Genomic DNA, 18579 nt, shown 5'->3' with positions numbered 1-18579 from the left:
TTTGGTCTGAACGAGGTTCCTTTGACTTTTCATATTTCTATGTGGTGCTCTCTAGTGCCCAGAAGCTCTAGTCTCTGGAGCTGCTGAGCCTCTGAAGTGAGGTTGGGGGTCACAGGGGATTGTCACTGGTGCCTGGGGGAAGGAAAGAGCTGTTTGCTGTTTCCAAGCTGCAGTCCCTGTCTCCAGTGGTCAGTGCCAGTGGGCCAAGCACACAGGTGTTGTCCTCTGTGCTTTGTGTCTCTAGCTGTTATAGGCGGAGCCTCCCTCTGGCTGTCCTGATGCCAGCCAGCACAGTGACTGCTTGTTTGCAAGCCAGTCCTGGCAGGCCTGGAGGAAGGCACAGCAGTGGGGGGCCTTGGAACTGAGTAGCCAGTCAGAGGGGTGGAGCACTGAAGCTCCTCAAAGTTCCCAACCTGCTAGGCAGACTGTGCCCAGACAACCTTGTCCACCTATCCCTTCTCCTGTGCAGCAAGTTCTGTGCAAACCCCACCCCTTCAGCAGCCCTCTTGCTGCTGCTAGGAAGCCTCTCAGACTGCCCGCCTTTCCTTTGTCACAAAGCAGCCAGATGTGGATCCCGGTCCTCCACAAATGGCCGGAATCTCAGTCTCTCAAGCACTCTTACCTGTCCCAGCTCCTCAACCCCATCAACCTCCAGAGCACCACAAATGTAGGTTTGTTCCAAAGCAGATCTCCAGGGCTGGGTGTTCAGCAGTTCTTGCCTTCCACCCCCTCCCTGCTCCATTTCTTTTCCTCCTGCCGGTGAGCTGGGGTTAGCAAAGGGTTTGGGTCCCACCAGATCAAGGCTTTGGTATTACCCTGTTTCGTGAGGTCTGCTCTGTTCTCCAGGTGCATGCGGTCTGTTGCAACCTTCTTTCCTGTTGCTGTTTTAGGGTTAGTTGTATTAACTATATTTTTGTACTATATGTGGTTTTGGGAGGAGTTCTCTGTCTCAACTCTCATGACACCATCTTGAATTGATCTCCAATAAATTTTATTTAAGTTCTATTCTTTTAGCAGATTTCAATTATACAATACAATGTTGTCAACTCTAGTGAGGATATTTTACATTAGATCTTTAGACATCATTCATCTTACCCATCTATGTTTTTTTGTATAGTTGATGCAATATAATAAAACACACTTCAAACACCAATCCCCTAACAACATCAGAATCTAATCACTCACAGCCATCCATTCAATAAATACATATTGAGTAAGCACTATGTGGCAGGCACTGCAGAGACAGAAGGAAAGACAATCACTGTCCTTAGAAATTGTCCACTGGGGGACAAACAACTCACAAAACCTAGGCCTTTGCCAGAAAATTCAATACGGCATGTTATCTACTCCTATTAAGTGCCTAGTTGGGAGAGGTGATGGATGAATTATTTGAAGGATATGCAGTTGATTTATGTAAAGCTGGATATCTGGACTATGCTATCTTACATCCTTGAAGAAATGTTCCCACTGAGCTCCATGTGAAAGTCATGCTCTCTGCTTTCATTAAAGAATACCATATCTTGGGAAACCCATGGGAATCTTATACATATCATACTCAGTGTCACCTATATGAAACTACATGTAAATTTTTCAGAAATTAGAATGGGAATGTTTCTTTCTCTCCCATGACAACTATATCATTATTTCTCTTCACTCTGACTGCCAAATCACTGACAGAGCTAAATCTCAAGCTCAACTCTATCAAACAATAGGCCCTTTCAGCCTAAACATTTGTGTCCTCCTCCATCCCTAACCCTGTTGGTCTTAACTGGTATTTGCATTTTCCCAGTTGTGGAGTCTCTGGTTATTTATACTTTCCTACCATTTTATTTCATCTGTTCTTGCCGTAAGTTGTCTCAACTAATGTATAAATCTGGTGAGGTCTGAATAAAATTAAAAGTAAAGAAGAGTGACAAGGAAACAATCACAATAATGCTGCCAGATATGCACTGACTGCTCTGACAGCCCGAGTGAGACCCTTAATGACGGCAGTGAGGGTCACAGAAAACTTCCAGAAAAAGTCCATGACTGAGCTGAACATTGAGACAGACTAGGTGTTACTTCAATAAATAAGGTATGAGGGTAAGGAAATGTTCTAGGCAAGATATAAAAGCAAGTGCTAGAGCACAGAGAGGAGAGAGCTTAGTGCATTCGGGGAACTCAAAGTGGTTTGCTTTTGCCAGATCAGAAAGTGTTTGGGAAGTGGTGAGACAAGACACTGAAGAGGTACCACACTAAAGACTTTGGACTGGGACATAAAAGCATGATTAGAAATATGAGAACAGTAAGGAATTCACTGCAATTATCCAAGGAAGGAAAGATAACCCCAACAAATGACGACTCCATCAGTTTCCACACACTTCAGGAATTTAATTAGTAAAACAATCCCTAAAACTGATTAGAAGAGAATCCAAATCCTATCCTCCCATTCCCATCCCCTTTCCAGCAACATTAACCTTTACAACACCACCCAGAAAAACAGGGTCATTCACCAATAATTATGAAAGGAGTAAATCAATGGTTTAGACAAAAATGTAAGAATCCTGATTCCTAGATTTCCCATTCTCCTTCGCATTTCATAGTATCTGGACTTACAAGCAGTTCTAATGAAAAAAAAAAAAAAAAGGAACTCTGATAGCTATTTGTCTCACTCAAGACAGGCAGCAAGAACCTGTTATGATTTTACGGCTCCAATTGTTCCAATCACAGTTTTTAATACAGAAATGAAACTGTTCAGTGTCTCAGTCCTCACCTCGTTTTGTTTCACAGAGATCTGAATTTCCAAGTTCTCAGGGTCCAACAGCAGTTCTGTTAAGAATATACAGCCAGTATCATCCTGGGCACTGAGATAGGCTTTCCATGGCTGAGCCCCAGCCCTACTCATTGCAATGGTCTGGATGTTCACTACCTGCAGGGCCATCTGGAAGGTGTCAGGATGGACTGCTCCCTGCCAAGGGAACACTTGCTGATGAGCAACTTTGAGGCTAAGCCAGGTTTTCTCAAAATACTCAGCAGTAAGCTGGAGATTGGGGATTAGCATGAGGGCTCCAGAATCAGGGAGTTCTTTTACCCTCTCCTTGTTCTCTGCAGGAATCAGGGGTCCTAAGAGACAGAAAGCAGGAGTAAGAGATGTTTTTAATCTACAGGAACATTTTTTACCTAGATTCCAAAAGTACACAATGTGACATTTACCTTTGGATAAATGGCTTAAATAACCAATGATGAACTACTTTCTTGATTATAAAGACTTGGAATTCAGGCAACAGTCTGAAATTAAGCTAGCGTACTCTACCTTCTACCAGTCATTGCAAAAGATAAAGATTTTTCATGACAACATAGAAGTAAGAACTATCTTTACCTGATGTGGCAAAGGATGCAGTGTTAGGAAGCTCTGGATTATGACGCTCTGCCCCCTGGCATTTAGATATGGCTGCCCAGCGGGCTTTGCCATATACAGGCACCAGTGTGTTGAAGGCTGAGGCCCAGCTATTCACAGGTCTTTCTGTCTGGTCCTCCAAAAGTCCAAGAGAAGGGTCAGATTTTGGGCTACACAGGATCCGCTTAACTTCATCAATGCCAGACAAGAGGAGGCGATAATAGAAGAGACCTCGGTCCCGTACTGCCATATCCTTTTCTTCCTCTGAGGTAGGACAACAGATGAGTTAATTAAAAACAAAACAAAACACTCTTTTTCTACCCCTATGCCAGCTAAAATAGGAGGGAAAAAAAGGAGGAGGGAGGAAACATTAACATTTTCTTCTTGGGTCCCAGACATGACTTACCAAACAAAGAAGGCTGTGAGGCTTTTTACTACTGGATGTGCAAGTACTACTTCCTTTTGAAGGACCTACCTATGCAGTAATGTAACAAACGCCCTAGCGTGTCCTGGCACTCAGCAGGTCGTGAGAGGAAAAGGCGCAGCAGCGCAGTGAGCAGCTCCATCTTAACAGCTGGAAACGTCTCTGACTTCACGTTCTCTACAAAGTCTTCCAATATATATGGAGCATTGGCGATGTTTTCCCCATGGACTCCAAGTAGCCAAATAAGTGCCTGCTTCCCCTAGGGGATGAAGGGGTAAGAACAGGTGCTTGACACCTGGCTGCCCAAACACAGGGGACAGCAGACAGCTGCAGGTTTTGCTTTTCCCCTAATGTCATACCTAATTATACTCTTGTGTTTACTGCAACCTGCATTGTACCAACCCCCCACAATGTGAAATTCTACTACACAAAGGAGATCTCATAGCTAATGTTGTTTAGGCAATAAGGCTTCCTCAGCTCTGAGGCCTCTGTCCCCATTGGGAATTAATGTTTTAGTGGAAGCTACTGAAAGATTTCTCTAAGTAGTGATTAACATAGCACATCAGAGTCATCGCTGAAGCATCTTAAAAATATGTGTTTAGGTTAGCCCTCCTGACTGCTTCAGTCAGTAGACCTGTAGTGAAGCCAAATATTTGTAAAAATTCCACAAATGATTCTGATTTTCACTGCAGCTGAAAATTCCAGGGACTGAGTTTCTGACTCAAAACAGTCCAAGAGGACAATGGTATCAAAGTATCTATAATAAAAATCAGATAAATCCTAATGATTTATAATTTATATCTCATCTACACCCAAAAAAGAATCTGAGATGGCAATCAATTCTAAGAATTTCCACTTCAGACAGTGGATAGAAAGAAAGATTAGAATTCATTTCCCAAAGCAGCATCCTGAGCATTCTCCCTCTGCCCAGATATAAAAGAGAAGTAGTCTACCTCGCTATCTTGGATGTTCTCTTCACAGCCGGGCAGGGCCTGACACACAGCTTCCGTACACTGAGGGCACAACCACACCAGGTCTCGGAAAGTTTGTACCACCACTACAACACAGCTCAGGACACAAAAGCACAGGATTAGAGGCTCCACGGAGTAAGGAATCTTAAGAAAAGTCAGATATACAGACTAGACTGCTGGCGGTGTAGTCAATGATTACCTGAGAAATGTCTGACATGGACAACAATTTCTTAAATGACTATTGCTCTTACCAGATTGCCTCAAGGATGCATGAGCTAAAGTATGTGAAAGTACTTGGAAAAATGTAAAGCTGTTTGCAATATGTGGGGTAGTAGTGGTGTTGAATGATACCCTGAAGACAGGATAAATGTAGCTACCAGAGCTGGAAATACAAAGTGCCAAGGGTATAAAATTTAAGAAGACACTCAGAGTTAGCATTTGCATGAACACTAAAGAATGAGTGTCTCTTCAAATCTTTGCATTCTTGGCAGCTTGCTCGTCTCACCATAGTCCCCGCCCTGGAAGTCACTGCTTACACAGTATGCTTCCGTAAAGCAAAGTGAGAAAGTTGGTAATACAAAGCAAGTTCATCCTAGTACCCTTCATTAGCTGAAGAACAGACTTGTGGACTCATGGCAACCTAAACTCTTTCTACCCTGTTAGATCTACAGACCCTATGCTTCTCTGATGGCAACAAGCGATGATGCAAAGAAAAGTGTAAACGTCTATGTTATTCAACAACAAATAGTTGTTGAGCAACTATTATAGACCAGGCAATTGATGAAAAGAAAAAAAACTTAGATAGGTAGCCATTACCTGTGGTAATGTGCTCTTGTCGAAGGCCCAGCAACTCTGTTAGAATCTGCACACATTGGTCTGTGTAGGTCCTTGCAATGCCACCTACAGAGGAAGGGAAAACAGACAAAACTATTAAGTCAAACACTAACATCTTATCTAAAAAATTTCCCCATCAGCCAAAGACAAATAGGACCAAAAAAAAAAATATCACCCCTTTCTTGATGAAATAAGAATCTAAGTTTGCTATAAAGGAAACTTTGGTAAAAATGAATTTCCCATTGAACAAGGTCAAAAACTTTCAGCAAGGTATTTAAGTGGCAGCCAGATATATGAGACACCATTTGTTGTAGCACTCAGTGACTATCCTGTGAATATTCCTGCTGGAACACTTGACAGCAGGCTCCTGACTGCATGACTTCCACTCTCCTTTGTTTCCTCTTGTCTGCTCCTAAAAATAACCTTATTTTATTCTACATACGAGGGTTCTTCTCTTCTTCTACTTGAAGGCCTCCAAAACTTAGTTCCCCTCAGCTGCTTTCATTTGTGAGTCACTCCTGCCTTTTAAGCTCCAGACAGAGTAGTATGAAAAAGTCTGAACAATTTAGGATTTATTCTGTGTTGGACTATGCTCAGAACAATACACAGTCCAGAGCAGAAACTCAATGAACAACTGGTGAATTGACCCAGGACTCTGAGTCAGAAAAGCTGAGTTCCAGTCCCAGTTCAGCAACTATATGATCTTTTGGCAATTTAGTAACTTTTTTATGTCTAAGTTTCTTCATCTTTAAAATGAGGTTGATAACACTTGTCCACTTTTCCTGACTACCTCCCAAGACTGTTGTAAGACGATATATAAGAAAGCATTTTGGATAGTAGACAACAAAAGGCAACATAAATTTTAAGTATTGTAGTTTGGGTTACTTGTATTCTCTATCCTGTAAAATACGACAACAGCAAGGTTGATAAAATCTGACACAATTCTTTGGAGCATGGTACTTTGTCTCTGAAGCAAGATTTATTCCCTTTTGCTTCCTATGGTTTCACAGCTTCCTAGCTGGTTGGTGTAAGCTCCCAAAAAGGAAATGCAGCAGACACCTACCTATGGCAAAGATGGCAGCCTGTGCAAAGTCGGCAGACACATCTGTACAGTATCCTCGAAGCTCCTCTAGCACCTGCTGCACGTTCTCATCATTCACCAGCTCACACAGCACCTCCACCTTCTGTAGCTTGATATAGTGGGGCTCCGAGTAGGAGCAGAAAAACTTTTTATAGTGGCTGCTAAAGTGACCTGGCAAACTGTGCAAGATCTGGCGCACATGACAGAGGGCAGCAAAACAGAGCTCACGGATCTCTGAAGAACAGGCAGCCAGCAGAGTTCCCTTGACTTGCATGAGCACATCAGTTTGGACATGGGGAAATTTTTTTGCCAAGATCAGAAAGAGCTTGGTGGCTCCCATCACCACACCAGGGCTACTGCTCTTGAGATAGGTGTCCAACAGATTAAGAATGTCAAACAGCTCCTCCTCACTGCGGGGTTGGTAGCGTAGCAGAAAGTTCAATACTTCCGCCTGACCCCATTGGTCTAGCTTTGACATTCTATCCAAAAAAGAAAACCATAGTATGATTTGGGCAATGAAATTAGGACCATCTTCATGCTACTGCCAGGTCACTGATCATCTAATCATCTGTTCATCATAACAAGGGAAGAATTCTTGAAAAATAGGCTGTGCCATAATTGAATTATTCTTTTTACATGCTATTGAAAGTTTACACAAAATAGGCTTTGAATTCCAAGATGAGCTTACACTACAAATGCATATTAATCTAAGGCCAAAGACATGATCACTATACCTCAGATGCAGATTCCATACATTTTAAGACAACATTAATGGCTTAGTTTGGGGGACAGGATGACTGTAGAATAGGACAGAGACTATCTCCATGGAATGTTTCTGCTATCTCTCTATATCACCAAAAAAACTAAAACAAATAAAAGATATCTCAATGAAATATGAGGAAGTCAGTGTCTTTACTACTTTTTAAAAGTAGTATTTAAAGTTAAATTTAAAGATTAACTTCCTTTACTACTCTACAGAAGTTCTTCAAGACCTCTCCTTAATTCAACACATCAACAAGATCCCACTAGGATGCAGATTTATAAGAAAAAGAGTCCCGAGGCATCCAGACCGATTTAAGAGATGGTGGGCGATGGGCTTATTGATGACAACACCTCCTTCCTCTTTCAGAATTTCCTCTAGAGACCGCAGGCAGTTCACAACCACAATTGGATCCTGGTCACGCAGCAAACTGTATAATTCATTTACGAGGGCACCATCTATAAAAGAGAACAAAGATCTCAGATAAAGAAGAAAAGCTTCAGAGTCACAGGGATAGAGCCAGAGGAACAGCTCCAAGGAGACAAAGCTGAACTTCTCTGCTACAAAAATAACAAAGGCAATAATAAAGTGCAAGATAAAAAAGTTGTCATCTCCAGACTGTTCTAAATAGCTCATGCAAAGGAGCTTACCTGGGCCCCAAAGAAAGCATTTCTCTAATACCAGAACACACCAAACCCTGCATCCTACTTAGGGAGACATGTACATAAGTGGGGCCACATTATTATTTTCTACAAAAGCTACATAATCATTTACAAAGGCATAAATGGAGGCAAAAATAAATATCATGATGGATTATACTAAAACTTACCGACTTCAGAGTCTCCGTGAAGATTATGCATCTTGGCACAACCAAGGACTGCTACCCTCCTGACATACGAAGCCTTATCCCGCAGACCATTGACAATAGGCTGTTGGATATATTCCTGCACACCAGGCATCCTAAGCAACACATTCTGGAGTCAGCCAGATCCTAAAATTCTAGGCTTGAGATAATTCAGCCATGATACATTTAACAGAGGGTTTAGTAGAAGTCTGAATGGGTATCTATCAGATCATAAAGAACTGGAGAAAGCAGCTGCCAAACTTAGAGCCATGCTTGCCTTTTCACTTGGAATAATGCTGCACAGACAGCAAAAAATATATATATACATGTAATTGTTTAGAAATCTTTATCCAAAACCAAGAACTATTTCACAGAGAGTGAGGATGGAAAACTCCCTTTAATGAAGCCATACACTGTAGTCTCTTAGGCCAGAGCAATGGTTAAAAACCTGTGTTTAGGTTACAACAGTGTTTTCCCCAGTATTAAAGAACTCAATTAAATTGTTGTCATTAAAAATTGGCCCCTTGTCCTCCTCAATTCACCACGCACTGAGAAATAGGCAGGGAAGAGGGTGCTCACCTGAGGCTACACATGCTGCGTAGTGCCAGCCCTCGCACCATCGGGTTAGGGTCCGAACAGTCTTTGCACAGTGTATTGATAGCCAGGAGTGCCAGATCTGGTTTCAGGGGGGCATATGTGCACATGTACAGATATACCAACTTCTTCTGAACAATATCTACAGTGGCACTGGCCTTCACCATTTCCATGAAAACACCAGACACATCCAAGCCCTGAGTCATGTGCCTGAAACCAACACATATAGCAGGAAGAAGTGAAATACACAGTCCCCAATCTACAATGGAAGGCGCTTTACGTATACATGTCTTGGTTATCCAAATGGATTGTGATCTCTTAGCGGGAAGCAACCAGGTCTTCCTTGTCTATATAACACAATGTTTCACACTATGGGCTGCAATGAATATTCTTCTATTTATTCAAACATTTATTGAATTCCTAGTACCGTCCAGCAAAATTCAGGTTTTACATTCCAGGGATATGTTCTGAGGATATATATTGAAGAAGCCATGGTCCCAGATCTCTAGGTACTCAAAATCTACTGAAAAGCCACACAAGAGCACCACTAATTACTGTACAGTAGATAAATAAGTATTGTAACAGAACTAATAGACAAAGTCCAGAGGGGATCCAGAGGACCACTGCTAAGAAATCATAAAGTTTCCACAGAGAAGTAATACTTTAGCTGGATGAGCAGGAGGTCACCAGGCAGGTATAGAAAATAGTTAATGATATATACAATGAGGCATGTAGACATGAACAAGATTGGTACATTCTTTTGAGAGTCTGCAGGTAGTTGAGTTAGCCAGGTGTTCCTTGTGTTCTATGTTTGGACTTTATTCTGTAGAACACTGCTTCTCAAACTATGGTCTGCCACAGGAATCAGATGAGATGCTTGTTTAAAATGCAGATTTCTGGGTTCCATCCCACCCTACTGGAATCAGAATTACTGGATTATATGAGAATTTACATTTTTTAAAAAGCACCCCAAAAGATTTTTGTACACACTAAAATTTGTGATCCATAGCTGCAGAGCAAGAGTTACATGTTCAAATTCCTATGTTGAAAAAATCATTTTAACTGAAGAGGCAAGGTGACTGACTAGTAAGCTACTACAATTGCTTTGGTAATAAAAGCACAACAGCAGAGGTGCCAAAAGAAAATGGGGGGATGATGGGCATTTAGAAGTAGGAGCCCACACCATCTGACTTGAGAAGTGAAGATCAGGCATCATCAAGATTGACTCCCATGCCTGGTCAACTGGGTGGTGACACTCACCAACACAAATATTAAGTGGAAGAACAGGTTTGGGAAAGAGGAAAGGATGCAGCTGCTGTTTTGCATGTCTTTGAAGACATATCCGGGTGGAAATGCCAAGCAGGTATATATGGGTTTGAAGACAAGAAAGGTCTGTACAAAATGTATTATAGTGCTAGAGTCAACAGTGTAAACTCAAGATAGGGATGAAACTGCGCAGCGAAGTAAACAAGTTAAGTCCCGCTAGGGAGAATAAGATGGCACTCCAGAGAAGGAGGGAGACCAAATCATGCAACTGACACGTACGTAAGTCGATTGACCCTTTCAGGGTGGTCTGGTTCAGAGCCCTGATGGGGACTGCAGCGCAGGGACTTATTAGGTTATACCTAATCACTCGCTGGATGGCATTCCGGTAGCGCAACCTATCACCTTGAATGTGAGGGTTACACAGAGCCTTCTTCAGCTCCTTCACCGCGTCTTCGGAGCCAAGGTACGGCATCTCCTCCAACAGTCAGGTGCAGTTCCCACCGAATCTCTAGGTAATTCGTGGACTCCTTCTAGGCCCGATGTGGCTGCCTAGGTAAAAGAAATGTCAGTCGGTGAAGAGACTTAAGGGTGATCTCGCCCCAACCTTGGCCCTCCACGGCCGGCACCCTGGCCCTAACACACTCCAACTTCAACCCTCTCCGCTCCCCGGTGAGCCCCACTCTGGGCTCTTCGCTTCCTTCCCGAGACCTTCAGGTCTGTCGCTCCGCCTATAGATCTCTCCCGCTACCTCGAGGCCCTCAGCCTCATTTCCAGGCCGGAACCCGCGGTCAGCAGACCCTTCCCTCTCCGGTTCCAGCCTTTCTGGCGCCTCCACGCGGTAGCGGTCTGGGATAGACCCAATCATGCTTTCTGCGGAAGTCCCGCCTCCATTAGAGACCCGGCAGAACAGCTGCCACTCACCTTCACCCTGCGAGCGCCGAGCGTAGGCTGGACCGCGACCTCAGGGTGCCCTTCCCCCAACCTCTCACCTCCCGGCGCAGCCGCGCCGCTCCCTCTGGAGGAGTTGCGACGGCCAATCGGCAGTCGGCTACTTCGGCCTGTCTCCGCCCAGTAGCGCGCGCTTTGAGTGGAGTGTCGCGGCGCCGGCTTCCGCGCGCGGTTTAGAGTGGCGCCCGCGGGCTCCCGCTGCCACGGTCACTTCTTTCTGCCCACTGTAGTAACTTATTCCTTTACTGGGCTGGCTTTTCCCTTGGGTCTCCGGCCCAGTTCTTGCCCAGCATGACTTTTTTTAGGGTGCCGTTGCAGGAGCCTTACGCAGGAGCTCTGTTCTCATGAAGACCCCACTGGTAACTCTCCAACCCCACCACCATGAACGGGGCCCTGATCCCCCATACGCCCATCGCTGTGGACTTCTGGAGCCTGCGCAGGGCAGGCTCTGCACGACTCTTCTTCTTGTCCCACATGCACTCGGACCACACCGTGGGTCTGTCTAGCACCTGGGCGCGGCCCCTCTACTGCTCCCCAATCACTGCCTACCTCTTGCGTCGTCGGCTACAGGTATGGGGGGCTGGAGTAGGCCGCGGAGAGCTGGTACCGGTATCTGGGTGGGGCTTCCGATCTGGCACAGCCTTGGAGCCATAGAGCAAGGGCCAGGAAGACTCATTTTTACAAATACAGGAGTTGTTTGTATCCAGGAATTCATCTGTAGCCCAGAATAGGAGTGTGGTTTCCAACTGGCCGACTTGGAATGTTTCAGTGAGAAGTTGGTTTTAGTTCAGCCAGTGAAACGGTTCCTTTCTTTTCACATAAACTAGGCCGATGTTTCTCAAACTTGCCTCATCAAGAGACTACACTTAATGTACTGGGTAATACATAGATTCCCCAGTGCTTTCCCCCTCCCTCGTCTAATTTAGGTAAAGCTGGTGCAGGTCCTGGACATCTGGTTGGAATTTTTTAAACAGGTGCCCTTAAGGGATTATTATGATAGAGAATGTTTGAGATTGCCTTCATAGAAAAACTAGACTGTTTTCTGGACTCTTAATTTAAACTTGCACAAAGTGGTGAGTGGAAGAAGGAAAGGGAGATTGCTTGGGAATCCCATTACAGCTTCTGCTGCTAAGTGGCCAAAGATTTGTCAGCTTCCCCTGATTTGGGAAAGGGATACTTGCTGATTCAGGGAACGTAGTCTGTGTTCACTAGGATAACCAACTGCTTTCCTCAGGTATCTAAGCAGTGGATCCGAGCTCTAGAGGTTGGTGAGAGCCATGTCCTGCCTCTAGATGAATTTGGGCGAGAGACCATGACTGTAACCCTCATCGATGCCAATCACTGCCCTGGCTCTGTGATGTTTCTCTTTGAAGGATACTTTGGAACCATCCTCTACACAGGTGGGCCTCTGGAGGGGTCCCCCCCACCTTCCCAGCAGAGGCTGCTCTTCTTGAGCAGCCTTAAGTCATAATAGAAGTCCAGAGGCCTCCTAAGTTCATCCCATATGAGCATTTCTTAACTGATTTCCCACTCTCTCAGAGGCCAAACCTTGTAAGAATAATGAAAAAACCTTATTAGGATGGAGACATTGCCACAGAGAAGCTATACTATATTAGTTCAGTGCCAGACTCCGTGATGTTTTTCCCTGTACAGGCCAGTAAGCAAATGTCCATCTGTTGTTGGAGCTGGGAGAGCCTTGTCCTCCACTTTTGTTTCTGACTCTGCACCCCCACGTATTCCTCTTCCAGGTGATTTTCGGTATACACCGTCCATGCTAAAGGAGCCAACCCTGAGTGTGGGGAAACAGATCCATACCTTATACCTAGACAACACCAATTGCAACCCAGCCCTGGTACTTCCTTCCCAACAAGAAGCTGCCCGCCAGATTGTCGAGCTCATTCACAAGTACCCACAACATAACATAAAGATAGGTGAGTGGTTTCCTTTCCTTTTTCTCTCACCCATAGTTAGTGAATCTATGTTCTTTGTTTTCTCACATCTTTCAAGTCTTTGTGTAGGTCTCCTGTCCATGAAACATATTCTGATCACCTTATTTAAAATTGCAACCTTTCTCTTACGCTTACTCCCACATTCCCATCCCCTGATGCCGGTACTTTTTTCCAACATATTCAGTACGTTTTAATATGCTATTGTTTATTATTGTTGATTCCCCCTTCCCTTGCCACACACACACATATACACACACATACACGGAAACATAAACTTCTTGAGAGCATGATGGATGTGGGAAGAAGTCTTGTGTGCTTGTAGAACAGAGAAGCAGCAGCCAATGTGACAGGCAGGCGCACAGTGGGTGAAGAGGCTGGAAAGGCAGAAGTGCTTGTAACTTGATCCTAAGTACAACCATGGCTTTTAGGACAAAGCTATTGAAGGGTGTTAAGTAGGAGAGAGACAATATTGCACACATCACCTTACAGTGAATGTATTCTGTAATTTACATATTTATTGTTTTGAGTTTTTACTATTTTTTACCTCTGCTAGAATGTAAGTTCCACCATGGCAGGACTCTTTATTTTACATATGGATATATCCCAAATGCTTAGATTAATGCCTGATGAGGCATTCAATAAATATTTGTTATATGAGTGAATGAAACTGATTATGATGTAGGTATTCAAGTGAGTGTTGTGCTTAAGATTAGGTATATTGAAAAACCAACTGTATCTTGTTCTACTGATTCCACAATAGTACCAAACATGCTGGAGACTCTTAGAATTGCCTTTGGTGGTAGTTTATGAAAATCAATGTTTGTTTTTAAAAATGTGATAGACTTAGTTGCAAGTGACGCTTTTGATTGTTCCCCAAGTTATAATAAATCCACAAAAAGAAAAGGATTATTCACCATAATGAATATTTAAAAGGATATGCCCCAACTCTGAAAGGAGTTTTCAAGCTGGGTTAAACAAGGCACTGAAAAAATTACATAACTTCCAGGGTGACTACCAAATTGATAGAGGAATATCGCCTACGTTCAGGATTGCCTGACTGCTCATGAAGAAATATTTGTCCTAAGTGTTCTTGGAGTTTTCAGTACAGAGTTTTCCTAGAGAGGCACAGCTGGCTAGGAGGGTACTGGAGTAGGGCATGATGAGTTTTGTAACTATTTAATAAGCCCCTACTGTGTACCAAGTACAATGATAGGCAGCAGGAGTAGAAAAAGGAATAAAATATGAGGACTTACAGTCTAGTAGTAAAGGACCTAAAAGAGGTTAAAAAAAAGTAGAGGTTCAGAGGCTAGGGAGCGAGAAAAGAAAATCAGCTACATCTGTGCCCAAAGAGTGAGCCTTTGAACCATGATGAGAATAAGGTGGGTGTAAAAAAAACAAAATGCAAGTTCTTTAACGGAGTTCACAATCTGGTTGTGAACTTGAAATAAACCTTCAGAAAAGGTCTAAGAACAACTGTTAAACAACATCTCCCATATCTGTTGCCATAATCAAATGCCACCCACCTCCTACCTTAAAAACTTCCTGGTTGCTCCATTAATTTGTGATTGTTGTTACATATTTGGTTTTTTGGATTCCTCAGTAGCTTCATTCTCTTCCTTCTCTTACTTTCTCCAATCCCTTTAACATTGTTCAGGACTGTATAGTCTGGGAAAAGAGTCGCTGCTGGAGCAGCTGGCCCTCGAGTTTCAGACCTGGGTGGTGTTGAGTCCTCGGCGCCTGGAGTTGGTGCAGCTGCTGGGCCTGGCAGATGTGTTCACGGTAGAGGAGAAGGCTGGCCGCATCCATGCTGTGGACCATATGGAGATCTGCCATTCTGCCATGGTGCACTGGAACCAGACCTGCCCTACCATTGCTATCCTTCCCACAAGCCGGAAAATTCACCGCTCCCACCCTGATATCCATGTCATCCCTTATTCTGACCATTCCTCCTTTTCTGAGCTTCATGCCTTTGTCTCAGCACTGAAGCCATGCCAGGTGGTGCCCATTGTCAGGCGACAGCCCTGTTGGGACTACTTTCAGGATATCCTGAGCCCCAGGCAGTCTATGTCCCTGATTCCAGACTCAGTGCAGCAATATATGAGTTCCTCCTCTGGAAAACCAGACATTCTCTGGCTGTTAGAAAGAAGGCCGAAGAGGCTGAGAACCCAGGGTGTTGTGTTTGAATCCCTTGAGGAAAATGCTGATCAATCTCAAGCTGACAGAGACCCAAAGGCCAAGAATGAGAACCTTTCTGGGCACCTTGAGAGGCAGCCCTCCCACTGTCTTTTGCCGATCAAGACACAGTTGTCCCCAGACCCCTGCAGCAAAGAATGGGATGGGTCAGTCCCTTTCTCTGAGTCCCAGGAGACTACCCCCTTTGGTTTTTCAGTGCACTTAAGGTCTTCAGGAAATGAGGGATTTCTCTCTCCAGAAACTGGGGAGGAAGTTGGTCTAGGGCCTCACGTGGTACCCTGGAGACCCCAGGATGACTCAGCAGCCCTGGGGAACCAGAGTGCCTGGGTGGGTCAGGATTCTTCCCGGTCTCACAACAGCAAGGCTGCCCTTCTTCCTGCTCCTCAGTTCAGGGGCCCAGCCCGAAAATACCTTCTGACTCCAGTGAACTTTTTCCAGGCAAGGTTCTCTTCCAGGGGATTTGACCAGCAAGTGGAAAAGTACCATAAACCCTTGCTGAAGTGCAGACAGGAGAGTACGGAATGACAGCCTTGTTTGATCCAACACTGCAGTTTGAAGATAGTGACTGATGGCTGGTAGGGAGAGTTTGTTTGGGACCTTACTTTTCTTTGAGGCTCACAGGATCTTCATGGGCTCATTCTGGAGCAATAATCCTCAAAGTATGTTCATTGGCATCCTAGTGCCTATGGCATCCTTAGTTTTATAGTTGACTGTTTAAGAAACTTCTCATTATAACCCCTTAACAGTATGCATTAGTTACGCAGCACATTAAAGGTGCTGAAAGGTCCCGCAGGACTTAATCTGTTTAACTTTGCATAACGCAGTATTTCTCCAACTTTTTTGAACGTGCAGTCCTCTTCTGGGGTGCACAAAGAGAATCTGAATCAGAAAGGATCAGGTTATTCCCATTGTTGTTTTGTGTGTCATGTGCCATTCCCCATGTCACCTTCTCCCTCTTCCTAGATAAAAGTCCCTAGTTAGTGCTGCTTTTTTAAGTTGGGAACTGTGCTGCTGGAGGAGAAAGTGGTGATCCAGGCAGCACGTTCCAATCCTGAATGTCACAGACTTGCTGTGACCCCATCCAAGTAACTTCCTGTCTCTGCCTCTGGGAGGGAACAGGAAGCAATGAAGAACCTTGGAACATGCAGAAAAATTCCACCTCTGCCTCCCATAAGAGGTAGTTAGTGTCACTGAGGACCTATCTGGAATAGAGCCAGCTAGGGGATTGGGCACCCCTCACCAAGGCAGTACCTGGGCCCTAACTGAACCTGAGTCTTAGGGTACACTGGGCCTCCCAGCCACCTGGAGGCCCTGTTTGGCTGAAATAAAGGTACAAAAGATCAAAAGTGCTGCCAGATAAGCCTGTTTGTTCATATAGCTGGGATATTTGCTGCTCCTGCCTCCCCTTGGGTTGAGTAGGGAGCCAGAGCACATAGCCTGTTTAAGGATCCAGGGTACAGACCAGGGAGCTGGCTGGTGGAAGACTGGGAGTGTGCAGTTCTGCCCTGTCCTCGTACCCTGATGACATGCCAAGCCAGTAAACAGGACAGCAGATAGGCTCTCAAAGGGCACTAGCATGTGGAGCTGGACACATGGATAAAAACTTTCAGAAAGGAGCTTCACACCTTCACAATAAAGACCCTGTTTCTTGACCAGGAAAAAAAAAGTTTTCTACTTGGGGAGGAAGATATGAAGAGTTTAAAAAGCAAAATAAGGCCTTGCTTGTGGGCTATGTGTACACAGCTCTGTTTTGTCAATGATCTCCACTATAAGCTCCCCATGGGCCCACTAGGAGCTGCCCCGTGTGGGGCAACAGGAAACATGGGCATGATCCTGGGCTTGGATCCAAGGCTCCCTGGCAAATAGAGATAAATGCCTGAATAGCAGAGCCTCAGTTCCTCATCTGTGAAGGGGACTTAGACACCTACCTCAGCTGATTGCTATGGAGATTAGATAATTGGTAAAATGCCTAGCTCAGTGCCTACCACATGGCTATTTCAGATACTGGTTTTCTTAGCTTCTGAAGCTTTAAAAAAAATTACTCTGATTATAAAATAAGAAACCTTTAAAATTGCATAAAAATATAAGATAGAAAAATTATATTTCTCCATGTACATCAGTTGTTTTCTAGTCTTTATATGCACACAAATGTATTAAATACATGTTTTTTCAAAATTTGGGTCATACTGTATATAGTTTTATATTTTGCATTTTAATATCTTAAGCATTTCTTCGCCTTTTAAGTATTCAAAATGTCATTTTTAAAAGTTGTATAATACCCTATGATATGGGTAATTAAACAATTTCCATATTCAACATTTTGTGTGCCCCCTTTTTTCACAATTCTACATACTACAGTGAACATCCTTATGCATATATCATGGCATTTTTTTGTTTATTTCCTTAGAGTAAATTACTGAAAGTGGGATTATAGTTTTAAGTTTGTGGATAAAATGAAGGTTCATGTGGCCAGGATTCTCACCTGGCCCTGGTTGGCTAGCTCACTACACTTGTGTGGGCAATGCATCGTCATTGACTCTATATAAAGAGCTCTACCCAGTGCTCAGGGCAACACGGTGGCATGGCTGCAAGGCTGCAGGGGAGCAGAGCAGAGGCTGGAGTGGTAGTGCTGAGGATAGAGACCCAGGGGATGGCTTTGCAGGTAGACAGGCCCAGAGGCTGGCTGTGTGGACTGAGGCCCAGAGGCAGAGGCAGAGACCAGCTTGCTGCATGCAGACTCGCTCTGAGTGGATGGGATTTTAGTGATTGACCTGTGTCTTGTCAGTGAGTTTCAGCCCCAGACAAGTTCACTATGGATTCAATGTGACCAGAGAAATGACAGAACATTCTTGGGGTAAAAGGGTTTATACCCGGCTTTATTTCCACGGTGGCAGGTCAATCACTAGAATCCCGTTCACTCAGAGCGAGGCTGCATTCAGCCAGCCAGTCTCTGCCTCTGGGCATCTGTACTCCGCACTGCCACCACTCCAGCCTCTACTCTGCTCTCTTGTAGCCTTGCAGCCCTGCCACTGTGTCACCCAGAGCACTGGGCAGGGCTCTTAATATAGAGAGAGTCAATAATGACATATTGCCCAACCTGTGTAGTGAGCTAGCCAACGGGTCAGGTGAGCATCCTGGCCACAGGAACTTTCATTTTATCCACAACCTGCCACCGTGGGAATAAAGTTGGGTATAACCCTTTCACTCCAAGAACATTCTACTGTCATTTCTTTGGTCACACTGAATCCGTAGTGAACTTGCCTGGGGCTGAAACCCATTGGCAAGACAAAGTTCTTGTAAATTTTGTCTGGTTGCCCTCCAGAAAGGTTTCCTTACCAT

The 18579-nt window shown here is 44.3% G+C and overlaps 2 protein-coding genes across 9 annotated transcripts; one reads left to right on the top strand and one right to left on the bottom strand.

The window, feature by feature from the left end:
- Window positions 1-969: 969 nt before the first annotated feature.
- AP4B1 (adaptor related protein complex 4 subunit beta 1) lies at window positions 970-11179 on the bottom strand. 6 transcript variants are annotated; one of them, XM_073234401.1, is made up of 12 exons: window positions 10899-11026; window positions 10510-10699; window positions 8870-9094; window positions 8276-8406; window positions 7757-7904; window positions 6669-7165; window positions 5588-5671; window positions 4754-4857; window positions 3852-4059; window positions 3359-3640; window positions 2909-3102; window positions 970-2808 (listed from the first exon to the last, which is right to left on the bottom strand). In XM_073234401.1, the coding sequence occupies exons 2-12, from the start codon at window positions 10620-10622 to the stop codon at window positions 2764-2766; spliced, it is 2031 nt and encodes a 676-aa protein (XP_073090502.1). In that variant the 5' UTR covers window positions 10623-10699; window positions 10899-11026; the 3' UTR covers window positions 970-2763. The 6 variants fall into 6 exon arrangements, with proteins under 6 accessions (XP_073090502.1, XP_017504359.1, XP_073090500.1 ...); XM_017648870.3 differs by lacking the exon at window positions 10899-11026 and adding an exon at window positions 11072-11179 and having other exon boundaries at window positions 970-3102; XM_073234399.1 differs by having other exon boundaries at window positions 970-3102.
- On the top strand, window positions 10241-16586 carry DCLRE1B (DNA cross-link repair 1B). Of its 3 annotated transcripts, none has more exons than XM_017648907.3 (4): window positions 10241-10429; window positions 12333-12498; window positions 12847-13029; window positions 14702-16586. In XM_017648907.3, the coding sequence occupies exons 2-4, from the start codon at window positions 12411-12413 to the stop codon at window positions 15763-15765; spliced, it is 1335 nt and encodes a 444-aa protein (XP_017504396.2). In that variant the 5' UTR covers window positions 10241-10429; window positions 12333-12410; the 3' UTR covers window positions 15766-16586. The 3 variants fall into 3 exon arrangements, with proteins under 3 accessions (XP_017504396.2, XP_017504391.2, XP_017504385.2); XM_017648902.3 differs by having other exon boundaries at window positions 10251-10425; XM_017648896.3 differs by lacking the exon at window positions 10241-10429 and adding an exon at window positions 11085-11668.
- The last annotated feature ends 1993 nt before the right edge of the window (window positions 16587-18579 follow it).

The sequence above is a fragment of the Manis javanica genome, chromosome 4 (genome assembly GCF_040802235.1).
Source record: "Manis javanica isolate MJ-LG chromosome 4, MJ_LKY, whole genome shotgun sequence".
NCBI lineage: Eukaryota > Metazoa > Chordata > Mammalia > Pholidota > Manidae > Manis > Manis javanica.
This window is presented reverse-complemented; position numbering and strand designations above follow the sequence as displayed.